The sequence below is a fragment of the Oculina patagonica genome, chromosome 12 (assembly GCF_052425735.1).
Source record: "Oculina patagonica isolate OP01 chromosome 12, crgOcupat, whole genome shotgun sequence".
NCBI lineage: Eukaryota > Metazoa > Cnidaria > Anthozoa > Scleractinia > Oculinidae > Oculina > Oculina patagonica.
The window spans coordinates 10,554,375-10,576,305 of NC_135769.1; the positions used below are offsets into that span (position 1 = coordinate 10,554,375).

At 39.3% G+C, this 21,931-nt stretch overlaps 1 protein-coding gene across 2 annotated transcripts in view; it reads right to left on the reverse strand.

Moving 5' to 3' along the window:
- LOC144633254 (fibroblast growth factor receptor 1-like) overlaps positions 1 to 21,526 on the reverse strand; it is a 76,480-nt gene extending 54,954 nt beyond the window's left edge. Inside the window, exons 1-9 of one of the 2 annotated variants that reach the window (XM_078492094.1) lie at positions 21,388 to 21,526; positions 19,150 to 19,479; positions 18,357 to 18,635; positions 14,602 to 14,750; positions 13,606 to 13,912; positions 10,591 to 10,701; positions 9,533 to 9,726; positions 1,419 to 1,541; positions 322 to 578 (exon numbers count right to left, since the gene is read on the reverse strand). In XM_078492094.1, the coding sequence (XP_078348220.1) occupies positions 507 to 578; positions 1,419 to 1,541; positions 9,533 to 9,726; positions 10,591 to 10,701; positions 13,606 to 13,912; positions 14,602 to 14,750; positions 18,357 to 18,635; positions 19,150 to 19,479; positions 21,388 to 21,472 (1,650 nt within the window). In that variant the 5' untranslated portion in view covers positions 21,473 to 21,526 and the 3' untranslated portion in view covers positions 322 to 506. Of the gene's footprint in view, positions 1 to 321; positions 579 to 1,418; positions 1,542 to 9,532; positions 9,727 to 10,590; positions 10,702 to 13,605; positions 13,913 to 14,601; positions 14,751 to 18,356; positions 18,636 to 19,149; positions 19,480 to 21,387 lie in introns of those variants that run through there. The other variant, XM_078492090.1, reaches the window with a different exon arrangement.
- Positions 21,527 to 21,931: the final 405 nt, after the last annotated feature.

Sequence of the window (21,931 nt, forward strand, 5' to 3'; positions counted from 1 at the left end):
AGATGTGCTGCGTAACTACCAAATTAACAACTGCGAAGAAGATAATATGGGTGTAGTAGTACACTACTTTAACTATCCTGAACACATTGTTGCTTTCGAAAAAGGAAAGGTGGACTTACCAAGGGTGACTATTTCCCAAAGAAGTACGCCAAAAGACCACCTGAAATTGTAAAATCAAACTTTGTGCTACACTCCACGGATATCCAGGAATAATATGTTTTACATTTTGCATTTATTTGTACACAGATGGTGCGTTTTTCTATTCCACTTGTAGAACATCGTGAGAAGAAAAACTGAATTCCGATAAATACAGGCGTCTAATCGGCAGAACGCGCCGGTTCTGTACTGAGTTGGTTTGGGACAATTTCTTTCAAATGAGTTTTAAGTACCAATTCCACTGAGGGGCACGGATCCCGATTGGGTAATTTTGAGAAAAAGTGTTAATGTGGAGACTTAATTTGAATAGTTTTAGTGTTATCCTGTCATCACCGCTATCTTAATATTACTTACACGTCAGACATTGTAGTGAATCGTCCTCGAAGAGCTTCGATTGGCATCCAGAGCCATGGAATTCTCCCCTAATTAACAAAATAATTGTTTTCATTAACTCCACGTCTTTTTTTATTTTTATTTTTCATGATAAGACTCATTCATACAGTAAGTAATGCATTATTGCACGGTGTAAACTTGCTGAAACCTGAATAACAATTATTCGACGAGGCTGAAAATGGTAGCGAGAATTATCAAGGCCAAGTTTTCTGTTATTTGCCTCAGTCTTGATCATTTTGCCATCATGCAAGAGCCGAATTCAGTAATCAAAACTGGAATAAGAAGTGGTAAATTAAATCCGCAGAGTGGTACACAATTCTCTAAAGTCACAGGTGAAGTTCTTTTCTTCGTTTTAACCCCACAAGTACAGTTGTATAAGTCTGCAGTTCGCAGGCTAAATTTCTTTTGAACGTATGCCAGTCAGCAATTTTCTTTTTTTCTTACCAGGTTAAGTGGAGTGCAATGACTTAAATGCTGGAGTTAAATGCTAGGAGTTTAATGCTTTTGCAACAATTGGCTCGCACATTGCTCTGAATATATCGGGTCTGGATGGGGTGCTAGAATCACAGATATGAATTAACTTTTCGGCGATTTCGTAACTATCAAATACATTTTCAGCCCATTTCTTTACTAGCAGTATAAATCGCAGATCGCAGATCTAGACTAAAAGTTACGAAACAAGTTATTTCTTGACTGACAATAAAAATTTTGACCAGTTCTCGGTTATTATCATTTGCACCGCATTTAGTCCCTCCGACAAATTAACGCGCCTTGTTATAGCTTGACAATTTATTAAACTTGAGGATATCCTTAAAGTAATGGAGGATCGGCCATTACCATAGTATTTTTAATTTTTGGATTTAAAGTACCTCGGTGGTTTTTATGTACTCGCCATCTTTTGAGACATCTCGTGCCATACCAAAGTCTGCCACTTTTGCAATAAGCCCTTTACCCACAAGGATATTTCGAGCAGCCAGGTCTCGATGAACACACTGCAAAATATAAGTGATAATTGTGTGCCAATAAAACAATTAAAACATCACAGTTCGAGACTTAAAAAATGACATTCTTTTAAAAAAGTTAAAAGCTCAATTGAACTATCTAAAATGGCAAACGGTTTCATGTAGATAAAACAGCCTTTCTCATCTCTTCTCAAGTGCACTGGTTGCAAACCCGAATGCGCAATGCATGCCAGCTCACCCTTATAATTTTGCTTTATTAATATTGTGATTATTTCGGGATTTGGAGGAATGGCCATTCAACCAATTTTGACGTCACCAATTTAAACGTCAGCAGATGTTTGTGACGTGCAACTTATAGAGTTTGGATAGATCTTTTAGTGAACACAACAAGACATGTTTATTCGTTGTCGAATCGATATTACAAGATGGTGCAATATATAAACCACGTGATCGCCTAATTTGACTACATTAATAAATTTACATAAATTATATGAAACTGTTTACAACACTCCCCGGGGTTGCATCACGACTTAGTGATAAAACGTTTCACTCAACAGTCTAAATCTCAAAAGTCCACAGTTCGATAAATGTCACAACTTTTTCGTTCACTGTTCGAAATGACACAATTTCATTGCATGTTTTCACTCCAATGTTCGCAAACAAATGTTTGAAATGAAACAATTCCATTGCATGTTTTAAGCTCAATGTTCACTCAGAAACTTCAACAGGAATTAGGTCCTGTATCACTCTACGTAATACTTGTGGCTTTCGCTCTCCCTTGCCAGCAACTTTGACTTTGGCTGATCGAATCTGCCCATCTCTGCCTGGTAGCAGTTCTTGAATCTTTCCCAGTTTCCAAAATGTTCTTTTCTTTAGATCAGACTTCACGATTACTATGTCACCTACTGAGATTGGGCTCTCCTTGTTTTGTTTCTTGCATCTCTCATTAGCACGTTCTCGTAGACTCAAAAGATACTCGTGTTGCCACCTTTTGGTAAACTGCTGGAGCAGTCGTTGGTGATGTTTAGCTCGCTTTGTCAAGGTCTGGTTAACACTAACAACTTGGAAATGCTGGTTACTGGGTTCATAAGTGATTCGTCTGCCAGTAATAAGATGAGAGGGCGTGAGTGGAGTCGAAATGGACTCTTCATCATCATAGACATACGTTAACGGTCGAGCATTTACGATTGCTTGGATCTCCACCATAATGGTTTGTAACTCATCATAGTTTAATGTAGTGCGTCCCACTGTTTTCTTCAAGGGTTGCTTCACAACTTTAACCATGCGTTCCCAAAAACCCCCCCACCAAGGGGCTCGCTCAATGATAAAGTTCCATGTGATGCGATTGTCAGTTAAGTATCGCATAACCTCGTCTGATTGTATGATCTTCCTTATATCTTTGGATGCGGATCTGAAGGTCTTGGCGTTGTCCGACAGGAGGGTGACTGGTAATCCCTGGCGATTTACGAACCTCCGAAAGGCTAAGAGAAATGATTCGACACTCAAAGAAGGTGTCAGTTCCAAATGAATCGCTCTTGTGGATGCACAAGTGAATAAGCAAATGTACACTTTGTCGGAGCCCTTTTCCTTTGAAGACTTTCCATTGTGTATGTACAGCGGTCCTATGAAGTCTAATCCTGTATGGGCAAACGGCGGGTCCAGAGACACTCGTTCCATTGGTAAATCTGGAGTCGGTGGTGGTCTATATGGAGCCCCTTCTACCCTTCTACAGGTGACACACTTTCGTAGAATTCTCTTCACAGCTTCTCGACCTCTTGGTACCCAGAATCTCTCTCGAATAGTGGTTAAGGTATCCCTGATGCCACTGTGTTTAATCTTGGAATGCACATCCTGGATGATGAGGTTAGTAAGTGGGTGCTTAGATGGAAGTAAGATTGGATTCTTGCTTTCTTCAGAGAGCGGTGCATTGCTTACTCTTCCCTTACATCTGATGATTTGTTGGTCGTTAAGGAACAAGTTAAATTGCGTGACATAGACAGGTGGGAATGTTCCTCTTTTGCTTTGCAGAAATTTGAGTTCTTTGGCAAATGAGGCTGTCTGTACAGTCTTGATCCACAGCATTTCAGCTTGATTTAACTCTTGAGCATTAAGTTCCTTTCTCGATGACTGTTCCGGTGACTTGGGAGTTTCACGGTTTGATACACTCTTCTTAGCATTACGTATGAACCGTAATACGTAGGCTGTCACGCGTAATAATCGTGTTACACTGCTGTATCGTTCAATGTCAATAACTTGACTGAGATTGACTGAATGGTCTTTCGACTCTGTCGTGACCAGAGAATGTGTGACACTTACAGGGTTCTTTACAACTTCTTGAAGGGCGTCTTTGTTCTCAGACAGTGCACTTGTTTGAGGTGACTCGGGCCAATGATCTCTTGATAACCTCAGAAACTTGGGCCCATTCCACCATGTCTGGTTTTGTGCTAATTGCTCTCCTCCACATCCTCGTGATGGGAGATCAGCCGGGTTCAACTCTCCGGGACAGAAGTTCCAGTTGGCTTCGTTAGATAGTTCTCGTATTTTGCTGACCCGGTGTTGTACGTAAGGTTTCCAGGCTTTAGCATTTTTGATCCAACACAGCGTGGTAAATGAATCAGTCCATAGAAATGTTCCTTCAATGGGGAGAACGGATTGTATCGTTTGCTGCGTTGAATGAACTAGCTGGGCTAGCAATGAAGCGCCTAGCAGTTCCAACCTGGGAATTGACTGACGTTTGATTGGGGCTACTCTCGTCTTGGATGTCATGATGTTGACTTGTGTTTCACCATTGCTGAATTCGGTTCTCAGGTACACGACTGCTGCATAGGCTCTTTCTGACGCATCTGAAAATCCATGGATCTGATATGAGCATACGGTTGACTGCGTCGGTGAATAATTGGCATAACATCGGGGAACTCGGATGTTCTTCAGAGCATTTAGGTCATTAATGAACGTTTTCCACTTTGCCAAAGCCTCTCCTTCCAAGCTCTCATCCCAGTTGACTTTCTCGACACATAGACATTGGAAGAGGACCTTCATGCTGATTGTAAACGGAGTTAACAGTCCAATAGGATCAAAGATTTTAGTTGACAGTTTCAGTACAGATCGTTTGGTAGCTGGAAGGGCTTCTGCATACTCGATTAGCTCAGAGAGGTCATAATGAAATTCGTCTCGGATCACATCCCAATAAATCCCGAGTATCTTCACAAATTGTTCGGTTTCCGGTTTAACATCTTTGGCACTGGCTGCCTCTTCTCTCTTGAGATTTTGTGCAGTTTCGCTTTCTTCAGCAGGGGCTTCCATAACTGACTGGCCTTTTCTTTCTTCGTCCTGCTTGATTTTCTCGCGGAATGACTGACAGTTAGAATTCCACTTGCGCAGTGAGAATCCTCCTTCTTTCATGATTTCCTGTGCTTTGTCGTACAAGTTCACAGTTTCATTTTCGCGAAACACTCCTCCTGCCAGATCATCAACGTAGAGGCTCGAACTTAACAAAGATGTTACTTCCGGTTCCTTTTCTTCGTACTTAGACAGATGGTGCTTTATGGTACTTGCCAGGATAGCTGGACTTGGAGTTAAGCCAAACACAAGCCTTCGAAACTGGAATTGCTTGATTTGCGGACAATCTTTCTCGATATCATCGAACCATAGAAACCTCAGCATTCTTCTGTCTTCTAGGTTGATCTGAATCTGATGGAAGGCCTTTTCGATGTCAGCTACTACAGCAAATGGATAACCTCGAAACTTAACCACAATATCAAATAGGTGTGGCACCAAGTTTGGTCCTTTCTCTAAACACTCGTTAATGGAGGCAGTTGACTTGTCGGACTTGGCTGAACCATCAAATACAACTCTCAATTTCGTAGTTTCCCGGTCTGACCGAATCACGCCATGATGAGGTAAGAAATGCATTGGAGCTTGGTCGTCGTCATGTTCTGGTACGGCTTCGATAATCCCTGAATTGATTTGATCCTTGATCACATTGTCATAATCTTTTAACAGTTCCTTGTTTTTCTTCAGTCGTGAATGCAGCTGTCTCAATCTTGTAACACACAATTCGTACTCGTTTGAAGCAGGAACAAGACTTTCTTTCCATGGCAGACCTACTTCGTATCTTCCTTCCTTCTCATCGAAATGAATGCTCTCCAGGAACTCTTCACCATCTGACTGTGAAACAGGTGGTTCCTCTCGTACTCCTAACGATTCAGTGTCCCAGAATTTCTGCAAGGCGTCACATAACTCATCGTTCTCACTATGAATGTCACATGGGCTCAAGGTCATCAATTCTGGTCTCTCTATGATGAGATTTGTAGTTGTAAACTTCTCTCTTGATTCTTCAGCACTTGTGGGACCAGACAAGACCCATCCGAACATGCTGCTAACTGCTACAGGACCACTGCTGCCACGAATGACATCCCCCGACACAACATCGAAGTAATAATCGGATCCAATTAGCACATCTATGTCCTGTTGACCTGTTTCAGCGATGCTGATGTCAGCAAGCTCGAGACCTTGTAGATGTGTGTGATTGTCAATGTTAACTTTAGCTGACACCGCCGAGCAAATCTTTGGGAAACACAGCGCAGATATTTCGATTTCTCCTTGAGATCCTTGTAACCGCAAGTTGACGACATCACATTGTTGCTTTGTGTATCTTTCGTCTCCAAAGGTGTTAAGATGCAATGTTTCTGACTTCACAGGGGACAGATTAAGCCTTGATTTCAATCGGTTTGTGATGTAGGTGCGTTGACTTCCGGTATCCAGAAGAATTCTGACACATGCGGTTTTAGAATTGCCATCGTTGACAGCCACGGCTTTCGCTGTTTGCAAGAGCACAGTTCCCTTTGCCTTGTTGCTCACTGTTGTCGTTGTCTCCATTTCTTCGGCTGAAACTTCTTTCGGTTTTCCTTGGTCAAGCATGGAACAAATCGACTGATGATGCCGCTGTTGGCAGTGTCGACATTTTTTTGGATTCGTGCACTCCTTCGTTTCGTGATCAAAACGCAAACAATTGAAGCATCGTTTATCTCGTTCCAAAATACTTCTTCGTTCAGCTTTATCTCGTACCACGACGCATGATGCAGAATAATGCTCGTTTCGACAATAGGCACATTTGATTTTGAAGCTCCCACCTTGCTGAGAGACGAGTGAATTCGCAGTTGGTGTTTGATTTCGAAATTTTGAATCACGGCCGGGCGATTGAGATTTCCCGCCTTCGCTTGTTTTCGCCATGGTCATCTCGCTTGCTTCCCGCGCTTCGACTTCAACCTTTATCACGTTTAGCAACTCCTCAATTTTCCACACAGAATCCTTAGAGTTCCTGGCTATCTGCAATCGGATCTCAGGTGGCAACTTAGACATAATGACAGGAATTAAGAGGCTTCCGTATTGATCCGAAGTTACGCCGAGAGACGCCAAACCGCGGGAATGAACACAAATTTGATCGTAGACGTATCGAAGGCTGGCTGGGCGATCATTAAAACACGGCGAAACCTTGAGAAGCTGATCCATATGTGCGCTGATAATTTGTTGGGGACGACCGAAACGTTCTTGTAATAATTTGATTGCTGCGTCGTAGTTTGCTTCGGTTAAGGTAAGACCCTGGATAGCTCGAGCGGCGGCCCCTTCAAGGACAGAATTGAGGTAGTTGAACTTGTCGATGTTGGAAATCCCCTCGTTACGATGTACCGCCGATTGAAACGAATCCCAGAAGGTATTCCACTTGGTTACATCTCCTTTAAACTTCGGAAGATACAACTTCGGTAATCTCGTACGGACTGCATTTTGATTCACTGGCTGTGCAGTCGTTTGAGGTGATCCCACGTGTTGCTGACTTGGCATGTTTACCTTGCTCGCATTCTCGATTTTGCACTTCAGACGAATAATTGAGGCAGTAATTTCTTCTGACTCTTCGATTTCTTTATCAATCGTTGTAACCTCGCATACAGATAATATTTCTTGGTCCATTTCGATTAGCGACTCTTGTTTTCCATCCAAGAGTTGTCTCATAACACTGAGCCGTTCGTAATCCTTGTCTTCGCCTTGCAATATTTTGATTAATTCTTCATCCAGTTTCGATACTTGTCGTCGGTGTCCTTCACGGATAACTCGCAGTCGTTCCAAATTCGATGTAGTCGCTTGCATACTCGATGTACTTGGTTTGTCGGGTGTTTTCTTCGATTTAGTCTTTTTTGGAGGCATTGCAATTGAAAAGTTGCCCCACGTTGGGCGCCATTTAGTGAACACAACAAGACATGTTTATTCGTTGTCGAATCGATATTACAAGATGGTGCAATATATAAACCACGTGATCGCCTAATTTGACTACATTAATAAATTTACATAAATTATATGAAACTGTTTACAACAGATCTTTCCACGGGAGTGTCCATCTTGAACATTGACTACATTCCGACAGAGCTAATCGAAAAAAACGTGATCGGTTTTTGGTGTAAAATTGGTTCTAAAACAGGCCAATATACCCGTACTTGATCATGGTCTCTGTCTTGTGCTGCTTTTTCGCTGGTGAAATGTCCAGTCGGGCTACCAATCTCTTCTCACACTACTGTAACCGTAGGTTTTCCTTTTGTGCGTACGGGGAAACGGGCGAACTCTGAACTTGAGATAATGAGACAACTGCGACGATGATTGTGGGGAAGATTAGACTCAAATGGGGCACTCGCTTTGCAAGGAAGAGCCGTTACACTCTTGGGTACCGGGATCTAACCACGAGCTGAACGGACAGCAACAGCAACAACTCAGCTTGGTTCCAACAGCAGTTTATTCATAAGCGAAACGTAATCGAAAAAGCATAACAAGTTCGGTTGTTTATATACGATTTGTACAAGCGTCTATTGTCAACAGAGTATAATAAGTGCGCTAACAGCAAGATGTGAAAAGTAATTACAACAGAATATAAAGTCCTTTCAGGATAGCGCAACCTAATAAAAATTCTAACTTAACTTTCCGAGTTTATTGTCAAAAGTGTTCGTTGCTTGGCGGTAAAAGTTATAACTAAAATAACACTAAATTAAAACTACCGAACGAAATTAAAACTAGTGAATAGCTAAGAAGTGTTAACGAGCGGTTTCTTGCCGACCGCTCGCACCTCTGGTAAATTAAGTAACCAAACATTAATTAAAGAAACTAGATGTGTCAGCAAATGTATTCACAGTTAAAACAAGATGAGTCAGCGACCAACAGGTTGTTAATTACTCCTATTCAAGTGAATAGCAAAGGCGAGATCGGCACGAGATTCATTTAGTAAAGTAATCAGAAAACTAAATTAAATACTAAGAAAATGTAACACTTTTAAGAAATGCGACAAGCGCGGTACTCTTAAGTAACTAGCTACGGTAATAAACCAAAACAACAGTTATTACTAAAACTTTATAACACAAAAGCGTCGGAAGTAAAAAGAACAATCTATTATTTGAAACTTTTCGCCTTTTTATATTAAACGACCAAAATAATAGATCAACAGGTTATTTTTGGCTAATTAGATGCTGTTGGCTTTTATGTGTTTTTTTTTTTTTTTAAAGTAAAATAAGGATAAACACAGAAATTACTGGAATACGGAAATTCTCTCGTAACAGTTTTCCATTGATTAAGATCAAAACTTTTTAGGCCAGTAGAAGGCGTGCACAGAGTAAAATATAGAGAGAAGAACTGAAAGCAGAGAAAAACGAAAAGGAAAGGAGCAAGGAAAAAAATCGGAACGGTTCAGCAAACACTGAACAAAACAAAAAAAAGTCCAAATTTTGGCTTATGCGCATGCGCCAAAGTAAAACGTTGTACATTTTTACATGGAAATGTCATCAAAAGCTTAATGCAGTGTCAGAAAGTGCATTCTAGCAAAGTTTAGAGAAGTTTAGGACCGTAGAGCCAAGAAAATCGACTAACGCTTAAAAAACCCGCGTTTTTGGAATTATTTTAACATAATTATTAAAGGTTAGTACACGGTACACGGCCTTGAAATCTAGAGAAGAACCTCTAAATCAGTAAATTTGAGTATCACTTGCCAGTTTGCTTTCCAAGTGTTTCATTCCATTGGCGATATCTGAGGCAATTTGTAACAGTTCCCTTTCCGTCAGTCTGGACCATATGTTAGCATATGGTGGATGCTCTTCTCCCATGCATCTATGGACCTGGCTCTTGCGCAGTAACTTATCGAGACTTCCACCAGGTATAAACTCAACAACAACGCACAGAGGCTCTAATGGTATAAGCGTAGGTTTTGGAAAAATAAGGAGGGATGTGAAAGATTCATCAAGACATTACAAGAAATGATTTTTGGTATCGCCGACTTACACCTCCTCTAGACAACTGTGTAACTCAAATCCAAAACGAGATATAATCAAACCTCTTTAACAAGCTTAGGGACACTTTGGGGTAATCGCTGAGTGCCTAATTGGGGAGGTGTCCGTATTATAGAGGTGGAGACTAACTCGAACCTCTTGATATCGACACCTCTATATTACAGCGAAATTAATTAGGTCTTTTGGAAACATTTACAGAACTCGTGTAATCTCTAACCTCTATAATACGTAGATTTCCAAGGGCACTCAATCGCAATTCTTATCCACCACCTCCCTCCTGTATTAAGGTAATTGACTGTTTATAGACCCTAGTTTCTCTTAGAGGTGTCTGTAGAGGTGTCTCCTCTCTGCCCCATGCAATCCCATTAATATTTACTCTTTGGTAATGAGACCTTTATGATATGTGATTTGATGTACACATGCAGGTGGTCGTCAAATGCGACGTCATACCGCTGCATTAATTTTGACTTCCAAAATCTTGCAGTTGAATTTCAATTAAAAATGCCCAAAAATCGCTAAAACTGATTGTAAATACTCAACAAAAAATAATACTAAAACAGAAAAAATACTTTGAAAAAATCAACAACAACAACACGAAAACAAAATCACTCAACCAGACATAACATTTAGCTAGCTTTGTTTTTGTTTTTATTATACTAGCTGGTCAGAACTACAAATTATAAATTATTCATGTGTCCAAGAGGACTACTTTTATTGTCCCTTTCTGGAATATATAACCCGAAATATATTCTTTGTAATACCTTCAAACGTGCACGCTCCAACCAAACTCACGATATTGGGATGGCGACCAACCTTGGCAAGGGTCTCTATTTCACTGATCAGCGCCAGTCGATCCGTCTGGTTATTGTTATCTGCAACAAATTAGTAAAAGCTTACCTATAAAACTATATACTATAATATAGTTAGAATCGCGGCCATATGTACAAACGCCGCCACGCAGTATGGCAAGCTACAAACTGAGTCATCAAAAACAACGAAAAGTCAAGCTTCACTGGCTGAAGTGGTTTTGTTTTGCAGGCAACTGTCACATTCTTTTACTAAGCTTGACTGGCCATGGTCGCGAATTTGCTTTGTTTTGCAAGCTGTCGCTCGTTTTGCGATTTAACATTGCAAATTTTGAAACAAAAAATAGAACATTCAATAACTATAAAAGAACGAAAACATCACGAAAAGTACCAAAAGCAAAAAGCTGAAAGGTCGGTGACATCCACATAGGGGCGGGGAAGAAGGAAGAAGGCCTTTCATACTGTACTTTCGTTCAACATCTGAATTGACATTGTTTAAAACTTAGTGACAGAGATAACATAAAAATTAGTAGCGAAGCACGCAAGGTCTAAAAATAGAATGCAAATTTTACGCGTAATTAACGCGCGCACGTAAACAAAATGGCGGCTTTTTTCCATGTTGCTTGGCTCGCGAGAACTAGAAATCATTGTTTTCTCGTAAACAAGTTCGGTGACCTATCATTTTTTTCTCTTATTCCAAAGTAGCGATCAAATTCTTTCTATAAAATGAATAGAGTTCAATTTCTATGGCAGAATAATACATTAACACTGAAAACGTGTACTTTGCCAGTACTCGCAAAGGAAATATAAGTAATTATATGGTAAATACAAGGTCTTCCTGCTCCTATACGAATACGGTTTTCCCCCTTTTTAACTCGGAAAATTCCGAGTTTTGGTGAGCGGGCCGATTTCACTCCTTCCCTCCTGCCATCGATTCCTGTAAACATTTTAATTGAATTAATTAATTAATATCAAATCGAATTAATCAATTAATCTTGTGAAGCGGGTAGGGGTTGGCTAAAACGCGACCTTTATCTGTGTTACTTTATATGAAGTACACAAAGGTTATATATTTGTTTCTGAAAACCAAATGTTCTCCTTGTGGTATGCATTCTTCCAGGCGTAGACCCAAGCACACGGAATTTTGTGCTGAACGCATGCGCATATATGAAGTACACAAAGACGATATATTTTCACCAAATCTTACTGAGAACTGGTTAAAACTCAACAAAATTAGGGTTCGATTTAATAACGAAAATTAACAATTGCAAGCGTTTGTATTTATTCTTGGTCATTACCTTTTATTTTAAAATCCATTTGGTTTAATGAAGCAACGTTAGGAATGAAGTTTTTATTCGTCTTTTCTTCGCTATTTAGGCTGGAACTCGTCCTCCATTGTTTTGTCGGCGTATGTGATCGTCTTTTGAACTGACGAGGGCATTCGAAATCCTGTAAACAATTTCCTCGCAATCTCTTCTACAATAATTATTTCTGCCTGAGACTGTTTCTGTTTCTTTCCATCTGTTCCTTTCTTTACTGAGTTTAGTTAATTTGCAGAATCACTGCTAACGTGACTTTTCAAGACAAATAGGGTCAAGAAGGAATCGATCTATTTGACTTGTTGTCGGGACACCAGAAACTGGCCAATCAGAAGCGGTCGTTCACACGCACTTGGTAAACATTGTAACACGATCTGACAGAAATCGGCTGCGTGTAATACTTTTGTTCAAAAGCGAAAACTTAAAATGCCACGACTTCTCCGCTAAAAGAAACCACTTCAGAAGAGTTTGATTGGATTGAGGATACTCGACAAATACTGGTAACAGCACATGTTTAGTTTTGGTGACATTTAAAGTTCACCCGCTTGATCTGCTTGATCTTTTCGCTGGCGAATTGCGACGAACTGAAGATTCGCTGAATCATCAGGAATCATCCCGTATTCTCTGGTGATTTTGCAGTTGTTCTGAACTGTCTCTACATCGGCAACAACTTTCAACTTGAAGGTTTCGTTGGCATGATGATCGATAACTGCTTAATTCTTCAGAAAAATGTGTGATTGTTTGAGATGGGATTCTGAACTCAGGTGAATGTTTTGTCACGCTTGTGTACGGTTCTATTAATAAATTCATTCTTTGTCAGTGATTTGTTGTTTTTCAATTACATAGTTATGATTTAATGATATGTTGATTCGCTGCACGTGGACTGTTTTATAGCTTGAAGGAAAAATTGGGTCTTGGCTTATAGCTGAGTGATTTGGATTTATTTTTTGTCAGTATAACTGGTTCCAAAAACTAAAAGTCTATGGTTTCGGCTAATAGCCGTATAAATACAGTACATGCATGCTTAACTACCAGCCGAAATATTGTATTAATGTCAGTTTTCTTGAAATAGACCAAAACTTATTTTTTTCTAATGATATCATTATTTTGCCTAACCTTCAAAAAACAAAAAGGAAAAATAAAAAGAAAGAAAAAAATTTGCAACCGATGGGAACTCTATCACTTGCCCTTTCGGCCTGCTCTCGATGAGCAGCTAGATGACAACGAAACTAAGTGAAGTGAACTGAATTGTGGAAAGTTAAACATCATTTGTTTTAGCAAATCTCTATTTGTCAGTTTGTTGTTTTCGATTCTTGTTTCATAATAAATTTTCCGAGTTTAGTGGCTCATAGCCACTTTGAATAGTCATTTATTTCAAAATTTAACTCAAACAACCAAGTAGCAAAGTATATGTATGGTTGGAAAGCTTCATCAAGCTGGGACACTTTGTCCGGATACAAACCGGTGAAAAAAGACACAGGAACGCAGGTAAATAAGAACATTTTTATTTTTAGATTATGAATAACTAAGACAGCGTTTGGGTCCCCTGTGCTACAGATATGCTATAGGAGAACGGGACACTTTGGCCCGGTGCAGACCTCCTATTTTACATTTTAATGACACGCTCAGCATAAATTCCTGGCACACAAACCTTTCAGGGTTTTGACAGCAACTGGTAATTTTCTGCCGTCTCGTCTCATATAGAAACCCTTGTTTACCATGGCAAACTCTCCTCTACCAAGTTTCTCTCCTGTTATCTCCAGTTTTTCTCGAGGAATTTGCCAGTCCCTGTCAATTCCCAGTTCTCTCAAATACGTTTCATCGTCAGTAACTTCGTTTTCATCTCTGGTAGATTGGTCAGCTTCTTGAAATCCTAAACCAGTGTGGTCGTCTCTAAGGTCGGCTAATGTATCCCGCGTTATCTCCAGCAGCAGAAAATCATCTTGGCCCTCAGCTATCTGTGAAATAATTTCAGCGAATATATGTAAATACTTTGTTTAACTGTGCACCAAAACTTCTCAAAAGCTAGCCTTATATGAATTTCAAACTTGCTTTATTTTTCCTTTGACACGTGACACGTATAGTTTTCTTCCGTGTTCTATTAAATCTAGTTGCATGTGAAGCATTTTGCATGTTACTGAGTGACAATGCCGTGTATAAAATCAAGCCTCTTTCTCCCTTAATCCACCAGTGAGACTAAGTCAAGTCCTCCATGTTCCATTTTTGTGGCTAATTCCCCAGCATAACGTTTCTGGCAACTGAAGCTTTTCTATACATAATTCAGTTCTGACTTAATGTTAATGATAAGAAAATAAATGGCAAAGCCGTAAGAGTGTTAGATTATCACCAACTCTATAGCTGTCTCTATTAGTAATCTTCACTACCCAGCAAAAAAGCAAAGTTCAGGCCGTACTATGCTATTGCACATATTAAGGAAAATAATCATTTAGAAGAACCTGAACATACCATTGAATTTAACCTTCGAACGAACAGACAAATTTATAATCCCCACCGTGGTACAGGTAGGTTGGAGGGGGACTGGTGGCACCCTAATTAAGGTTTTCGTTCTTTTAAGGCAAAGCAAAATCTCTCAAGCAGAGATTCCTTGTACGTCCGAGTGTTAAGACTTGCAGACTACTTGGCTTACCTTAGCATCAGGCTTGTTAATATTTTTCCTACACCAGAACCTCCGCAGCATATATACAAGTGCCGCCAGTATGATAGCAAAGACCACTGAACCCACCGAGGCCCAAACGATTGTCGGAGAGCGAGATGAACCTTTTCTGTTGTCGGTTACTAAGAAATTAAAAACAATATAATGCTTCTCCTTAGAGAAATTATACATACGAAAAAAACCTCGGGAAACAAATAAAAAAGGAAAAGGACATTATTACTGTTTAGAATATAGCCGCTGTATACGCGCGATGGAATTCTAGCGGGCATTATTTTTTATAGAACATAGCTAAAAACTATAGAAGCTAAACTCGGATGTGCGAATTGTTTGTCGAATTTCGCTGAACAACTTCGCCTCTATTCTCTTGTTTGATTGTTTAAATGATGCTTTAAAGCAGAAAGTTTTTATCAGAAACGTTTCACTTGCTTAAATGGAAGTAAGGCAGTGCCAAAGGAAGCGACAGATGAAGAAAGAATCGTTGAAATTTGTTGTTTTTCTTTGGAGTTGTGTACGCCACTATTTTGCTGTGAACTGCCCGAAATTGATTGGATATTATTTAGCAAAACAAGCCGGACTCTAGAAACGCTTTGAGGTAAGAAATCTTTTTTTAGCCACAATCTAAAGACAGAACACTGTACTCCACTTGTTCTTTTTAAATTGAAATTAGAGGCGAATTTGAAAAACTTGCTGTGAAACGAACGCATCAAAACTTTTCATTTGAATGAAATTGAAGTAGGCTTAACCAACATGACTTGAATGCGGCTCTGTGAGTCGGAGAAAGGACTATAAATAGGAAATATTAATGAAATGGTATCTCGGTTTATTTATAAAGAAGCTGCCAAAGAAAAGAATAAACTAAACTTTCACTTTACCGATGTTGCGTGCGTTTGTAAATGACATAAGCGGCCGGAAGTCTTGTAAGTTCTGTGCTCTTTTTAATGCAGTATTCTTAACCCACTAGAAGATGGTTTTCCTATGTCCTATAAGAAAATAATGCACTTTTGAGGTCTAGAAAAGCAGCTGAATGCTAGAAAAGCTTCCACTAGAAGCTTTTCTAGACCTCAAGCGTGCATTATTTTCTTATAGAACATGGAAAACCATCTTCTAGTAGGTAAATTAATACAGTGAATTACAACTGCAGAAACAAATAACAATGTTACAGTCATACGCTCACTTGATACAGAAATGAAATGGCAAGGGGGATACTACTATATTTAGACTGGACGCTAAGGTGTTTCCCTATAAATTATTCTGTTGCAAAAAAAATGCGGTATCTAAAACAATTCTTACCACCATTTTGGGGCGTGTCTACGGTAGGTTTTTCTACTGCGTTTGACCTAACTGTCAGCCTTCCTGCCCTTGACGATGACCTTCCTGCTAGATTTATTGCAACGCACTTGTACATCCCATAGTTTTGTCCTTTTGTAACCGAATGGACAACCAAATATGAGGAACTTCCGTTCTGAATCAGGGTGGGACTTGGGAGAAGTGAGTTATTCTTTAACCAAGAAATCTTAGGGCGTGGAAAACCAGTTGCTGCACATTTAATAACAGTAAAAGTGAGTCCGCTATGCGAACATGTGTGGACTTTCATTTGAATAAAAGTTGACATTATGAATTAATCAATGAGTTACTGTAGCAGTCAACAACTTCAAGTTTCGAATCGAATAATTCGAGATACAAGGCAAAAAAACAAAGAACTTGTCAATCAATTTATTATTTACAAGACTGTTGGAAGAACAAAGTGTACTATTACTTGTCTTATGTACTACGCTTCAAGAAACAAACGTTACCATTGCCGCTTGGGATGTCACGCAATGTGAAGGAGCGTGGTGTGACCCTTTGTCACGTCGTTCACGACAAATGCCTTTTTTCATGCAAATAAAAACCTAGAATCCTACAAGAACAGCAGTTATTAGACCAAAAGCCTTTCCTTACCGCTAGCAAGATAGGATACTATTTTCATTAAAAAAAGAAATGTTGCGTGGAGCACGTGAACTGTCTCGCATCCCTTGTTTACACAACCCTTACTTTTTGTGTAAAGCTTGTGTAAACAACTCATCGAAAAACTTATTTTCTTTCAATGAGTTCTTTTTTAACCTTTTTGGAATAAGAACTTTTTTATAAGCTTTCACAAATAATTTCTTAGTAGCTTGCGTAGAAAGGCGGAGAAATATATTTTTCTGTTTACGAAATATTCACTTGAAGTCGGTGTTTTGAGAGGCGGCGAAGGACGTTATTTGAACCGACAATTAAATTATTTTGTCGCACGGTTTGGATATATGCATATTCTACGGTTTGATGTTATTTTTATTCTTTTCATGACAATGTTTTAGTTCAGTTCTAAATTCGACATCGGTACTTTTGCTAAATATACTACTTGAGAGAAATGGAGCTGGTGAATTATATCCCGGAGTCCAAGACAAGTAAAACAACATGATCAGCGAACTTGTTTTGATACAACTCGTTGTGCATTCATTGTGTTTGGCAAAGCTGAAATAAATAAATAACCAGACATTTGATTCGTTTTTATATGCGAATCAAAAATGCTCAAGCCGCACAGAGAAACAAAAACTGTGGAAAGTGAGTCAAAAGTGTGAAAAACAAGAAACGTGACCTACGACCGCAGTTGTTCAGCTCATTAGATATGAAGATTTCAGCCGTCGTGATTGTTATTTCACTTTTCATCTACGCCACCGCTGCCTTTGAAGTTGTTCCTTGATGTATATTTTCCAGCCACCACACGTTCTTCGAAAGCTGTGTCAAAAAAGGCTTCTAGATTCAAGAATAAAGTGCGACTTACTCGATACTGATCGAATTTCTGGGTTTACTGCCTTGGCTGCCCATCTCACCGAAACTTCGGATTCTCCGATCACTGTCGAAAACTTCCGAAAGCACTAACCCGAGTTATCACGGAAAGTGACCCCCCAATCGGAAAAAACTGCATGACAACAATGTGTAGACTTTAAAGTCCACACAAAAATGGCATCACTCCCTTCTTCCACGACGACGTCCACAGGATAAATTGAAAATACCGGTTTCCAGATAACAGTTGTCAAGAATAATAATAGTTGAATTCTTGATACTACGACTGACAGTTTAATTTATTATACATTACGACTGACAGGGAACTCCTCTCGCCGCGCTGAATTGTTAGCGTGACGTTTACTCCTTTCAAATACCCGTATCTTAAAATACACACATTTGAATGATATCTTTAGCATTGGCGGGGCACGAAACAACTGGCACATGAAAATCTCTTTCCACACGCATCCCCCCACCTCGAAATTTGCCCCTGTACTAACAACATTGCGTATGCTAAATTAATTTTATAGTTTTTAAAACTTTTATGTGCATGTCTATAAGCGTTTTTAGGTTATTCGTTCGTTTAGAATTATGGATAAATGTGCAAGTCGCCACGCTCGATTGATGTTGGGACAGTGTACATATGCCTTATTGCTTTACGGCTGGTTCTCATATGATAGCCCCGATCGTCTCTGTCGCTTCTGTCGTTTGCAAAGTCTGAGGCGATTGGAGCAAGCAAACTTTTTGAAGCGACAGAGGAGACAGAGACGATCGGGGGCGATCATATGAGAGCCAGCCTTTAAGGAGAAAAAAAAATTGGTGGCTTTATAAGCTATTAAAATGGTTCGGATAGAACAGAAATCTCGAATAATACGTACATGTAAAAGGGCTTTTTAACTAAAAATTAACCATACATTGTTCACCTGTTAAGTTGGCCACAGCTGATCGATTCCATCCTTCATCACTGTTAGCCTCGCACCAATACTCTCCCTGATCTTTCAGTTCGACAGACTCAATTGTCAACAGTGAAAATGTCTTGTTCTCGACTTTGATTCTGTCTTTAGGTATCCTTCGACCGTCTTTAAACCAAGTTATAACTGGTCTGGGAATTCCTAATGCTTCGCAGCTGAAATTCGCTTTCTTTCCTGTTAAAAAATTGTCTTGAGCGATTGGATGGATTACAAATCTTGGTTTCGAAGGTTCTACAAGAAGATATGCCAGCAATTAGTGATAAAGGTTTTTTCGTAATTTTGAAAAGGGGAATCACTCTATGATGCTGAAAATTATAAAATCCGCTCATTTATTCCTCGCATAAATTTTGTAATGTCAATAATGCATTAAAGATTTTTGACGTTGCCATGGCAACTTCATAACGACAGGCATGTTTGGCCAAAAATTGTCATTTTGACATGATTCTTTTTTATTTTTGCATTTTTTGTTAACTATGTACGATTTGCTTAATTTTACATGCTTTTGGCATTCTGGGGTAATTTTGTATCAATTTCCGTTATTTTCTGACTCTCTAAGGTAATAGTGAAATCTAAGACGGCGGATTCAAGATGGCAGATGTCACGCTTTCTTACCAAAAACGGTTCTTTTCTACCCCAAAACGGAGTGTTAAAAAAACGCTCAATTATAATAACAATTCTATAAGGCGCTTTTTTAACCGATGTTTTAAGTTTTAAATAGCTGTCATTCATAAATAAAGATGCTCACCTTCTAAATTTAAAGTCAGTACCGCTATGCTACATTTCATAAAATTTGAGACCATACAACCATACTCGCCAGAATCGTTTCTTGAGGCTTCCTTGATGTGAAGTTTGCATGTTTTGGTATCCTCCCTGTCAGAATAGCTACCCCCGCATGTTTTAACCTGTCGACGTCTAAAAAACAAATGTATCTGAAACGGCTGTTCAGAGAATTGCTGTGAGTCACCTTCCCTTGAACTATTCCCAGTACAAGCAATTGTGAGGTTGTAGCCAACAGGTATGACATCATCATCCGGGAATTCCGCTATGTGGATGGCAACTGGGGGCGCTTTGGGAACTAAAAAGTAAATTAAATGACCTGTTATTAGTATAAGGAATATGGAAGTTCCGAAAACACATGCGTGCGTCGGGATAAAAACGAATATTCATGAAACTAAACAAAGTTGATGGGCTCCTGACAAAGGAAAGATAATGAATAATTATTCCGCTATTTTGCCTTGCTTTTGTCCACGCCATGAATAGTGGATTATATTTTATGGTGGAGAGTGTCGTACTGGGGACTAAACCACTCGTAGATTCCATACGCCACTACCGATCCGGGACCAGAGTGGCGTATTTTCCATGTGTCACACGTCCGAGTGGCATATCGCTCATTGACGTCACGATTCGCGCCTTTTCTGACCTTTTTACTTTGTTGAATGAACTTGGTTTCTTGTGTCGTTTGTTGTAAGTAAGCATCGACAAGCAGGTTTAATTTGTTAAACTGAGCGACAAAAAATAATGAGTTTTTCGAAAAACGTAAGAACGAGAACACGATAATGGAAACCTTGTCGATATTATGGTTTTTGGAGTGAATTATCCGCAGGGGATTTCACAAAGTGCAAGGTGCTGTAAAAAAAGAAGAAAAAAGCATTTGAAAACTATCAGCCTTCAAGACATTGCCGCATCGGATTCAAGTCAAAGTCAGTGGCATAAAAGATATCTAAGATCTCATAAACAATATTGTTTCTGCCACTCGAACATAAAATTTATATATTCTCACCGCCGTGTAATATCCTCTATTTAAATTTATCCCGACGCGCGCATGTCTTATCAGAACTCTGATATCGCTTATTGTCTTAACCCTATCCAGACCGGGGGGGGGGGGCGGAAAGTGCCCGCGCCGACTTTGAACGCTTATAACTTTTTTAATATTCAACCAAACGCTGCCAAACTTTGAGACTTTATCTAAAATTTATCTGGGAATAATTTGGTAGGGTAGGTTGTTGTGTCAGGAACTTGACGTCACCATGGCAACGGCATTTTGACAGGCATGTTTTCCCAAATTTGTAATTTTCCTGTTTCTATTAATGAAAAATAACTTTAAAGCAATTATTTTCATCTGTTTACGGGTTTTAAGCACATTTTTATTAGTTTTGAGTATTTTCCAGTAATTTTGGGCGGTTTTCTGACGTTTTGAAAAAATTCGAAATCCAAGATGGCGGATCCAAGATGGCGGCTGTTTTGACATTATGATGTCATTGTCACGTGATGTGACGTCATCATACCACGTGACATATAGCAAAAGATAGATTTTGGGACATACTATATATCCTGTAAGTTTCATTGTGATTGCTTAAATATTCTGGAAGTTACGGAGGGGGGGGCGGAATCCGCCCCCCCCGGTCTGAAAAGACCAAAAAAAGCCCGGTCTGAATAGGGTTAAAGTGGGAATAATCAACCACATGGTAAAGGAACTGATATTATGAAGAGGAAAATGGGAGAAACCAGACTGTCACTAGTTTGAACATGGTTTCGTTTGTAGAATTATGAATCGAGTTTCGAGATAGTTGGGAACTCGCGATCGTTTTACTCAGTTTAAAAAGATTTTAAGTCTGTTTTTTAAAAGTTAAATGAACAATCTAGCGAAAAAGTGAATGCGACTTTTGTCACTTTTCTGGCCTTTCCCGTACGTCAACTGTGTGATTGTCCATGAGTTTGGACATCGCCATTGCAACCTAATAATTACATGTAGGTTTAGTCAAACATTGTCTTTTTGACATAATTCAATAGTTTTTTAATTTTTCCTAAAAGAAATTCGAAAATTCGTATAATTTCACATTCCAGGAGCATTCACCAAATGGACAGGGGATATGTTATGGAAGACAAAGACTGTTTCGATGAGGAAATTCGGGTACCCGCAAACAAATACCCAACCTGAGCTAAACTTCCTCGGATATTATATTACGTTAAAATAAATACTTACTGTGAATAACTTGATCTGAGGTTACACACCGATTGCAGAAAAATAGACCAGGGCAAATTACCAAAACGAAACCAAACAGCAGCATTGTGAGGGAAAGCTTCAGCTGGAATATTTAGCCGGAGGCCTACCCTCTTCTGCTATAAGTGTGGTCAAAAGTAAAAACACAATATTGTAAGCTGAATAATTCCCAAGCACATGCAGTAACAAAAGCTTACTTCCTATTGAAATAAAATTTAATAATGATCTGCATCCATTTGACTTAGTCCCAATATTTCAAAATTGCATGTTTTGGGAGGAGGAGGTGTTGGAAAAACTGAGTCTGTCACTAGGTAGTATTTTTTATGTACCGCGTGGACTTTCAATTGACCTTCTTTTATTCCATTAAAATGGCAGTAAGCTTACATTAAACAGAAGAGAATTGCATTGATAAAAGGCAGTACACTGAACCCCTAATAAATAAATAAGAAGGGTTTGAAATTTAGTCATCTTTTACACCTTATAGAGTGTTTCTGGTTAACTGATTTTGCAAAGAAACATCAAAAAA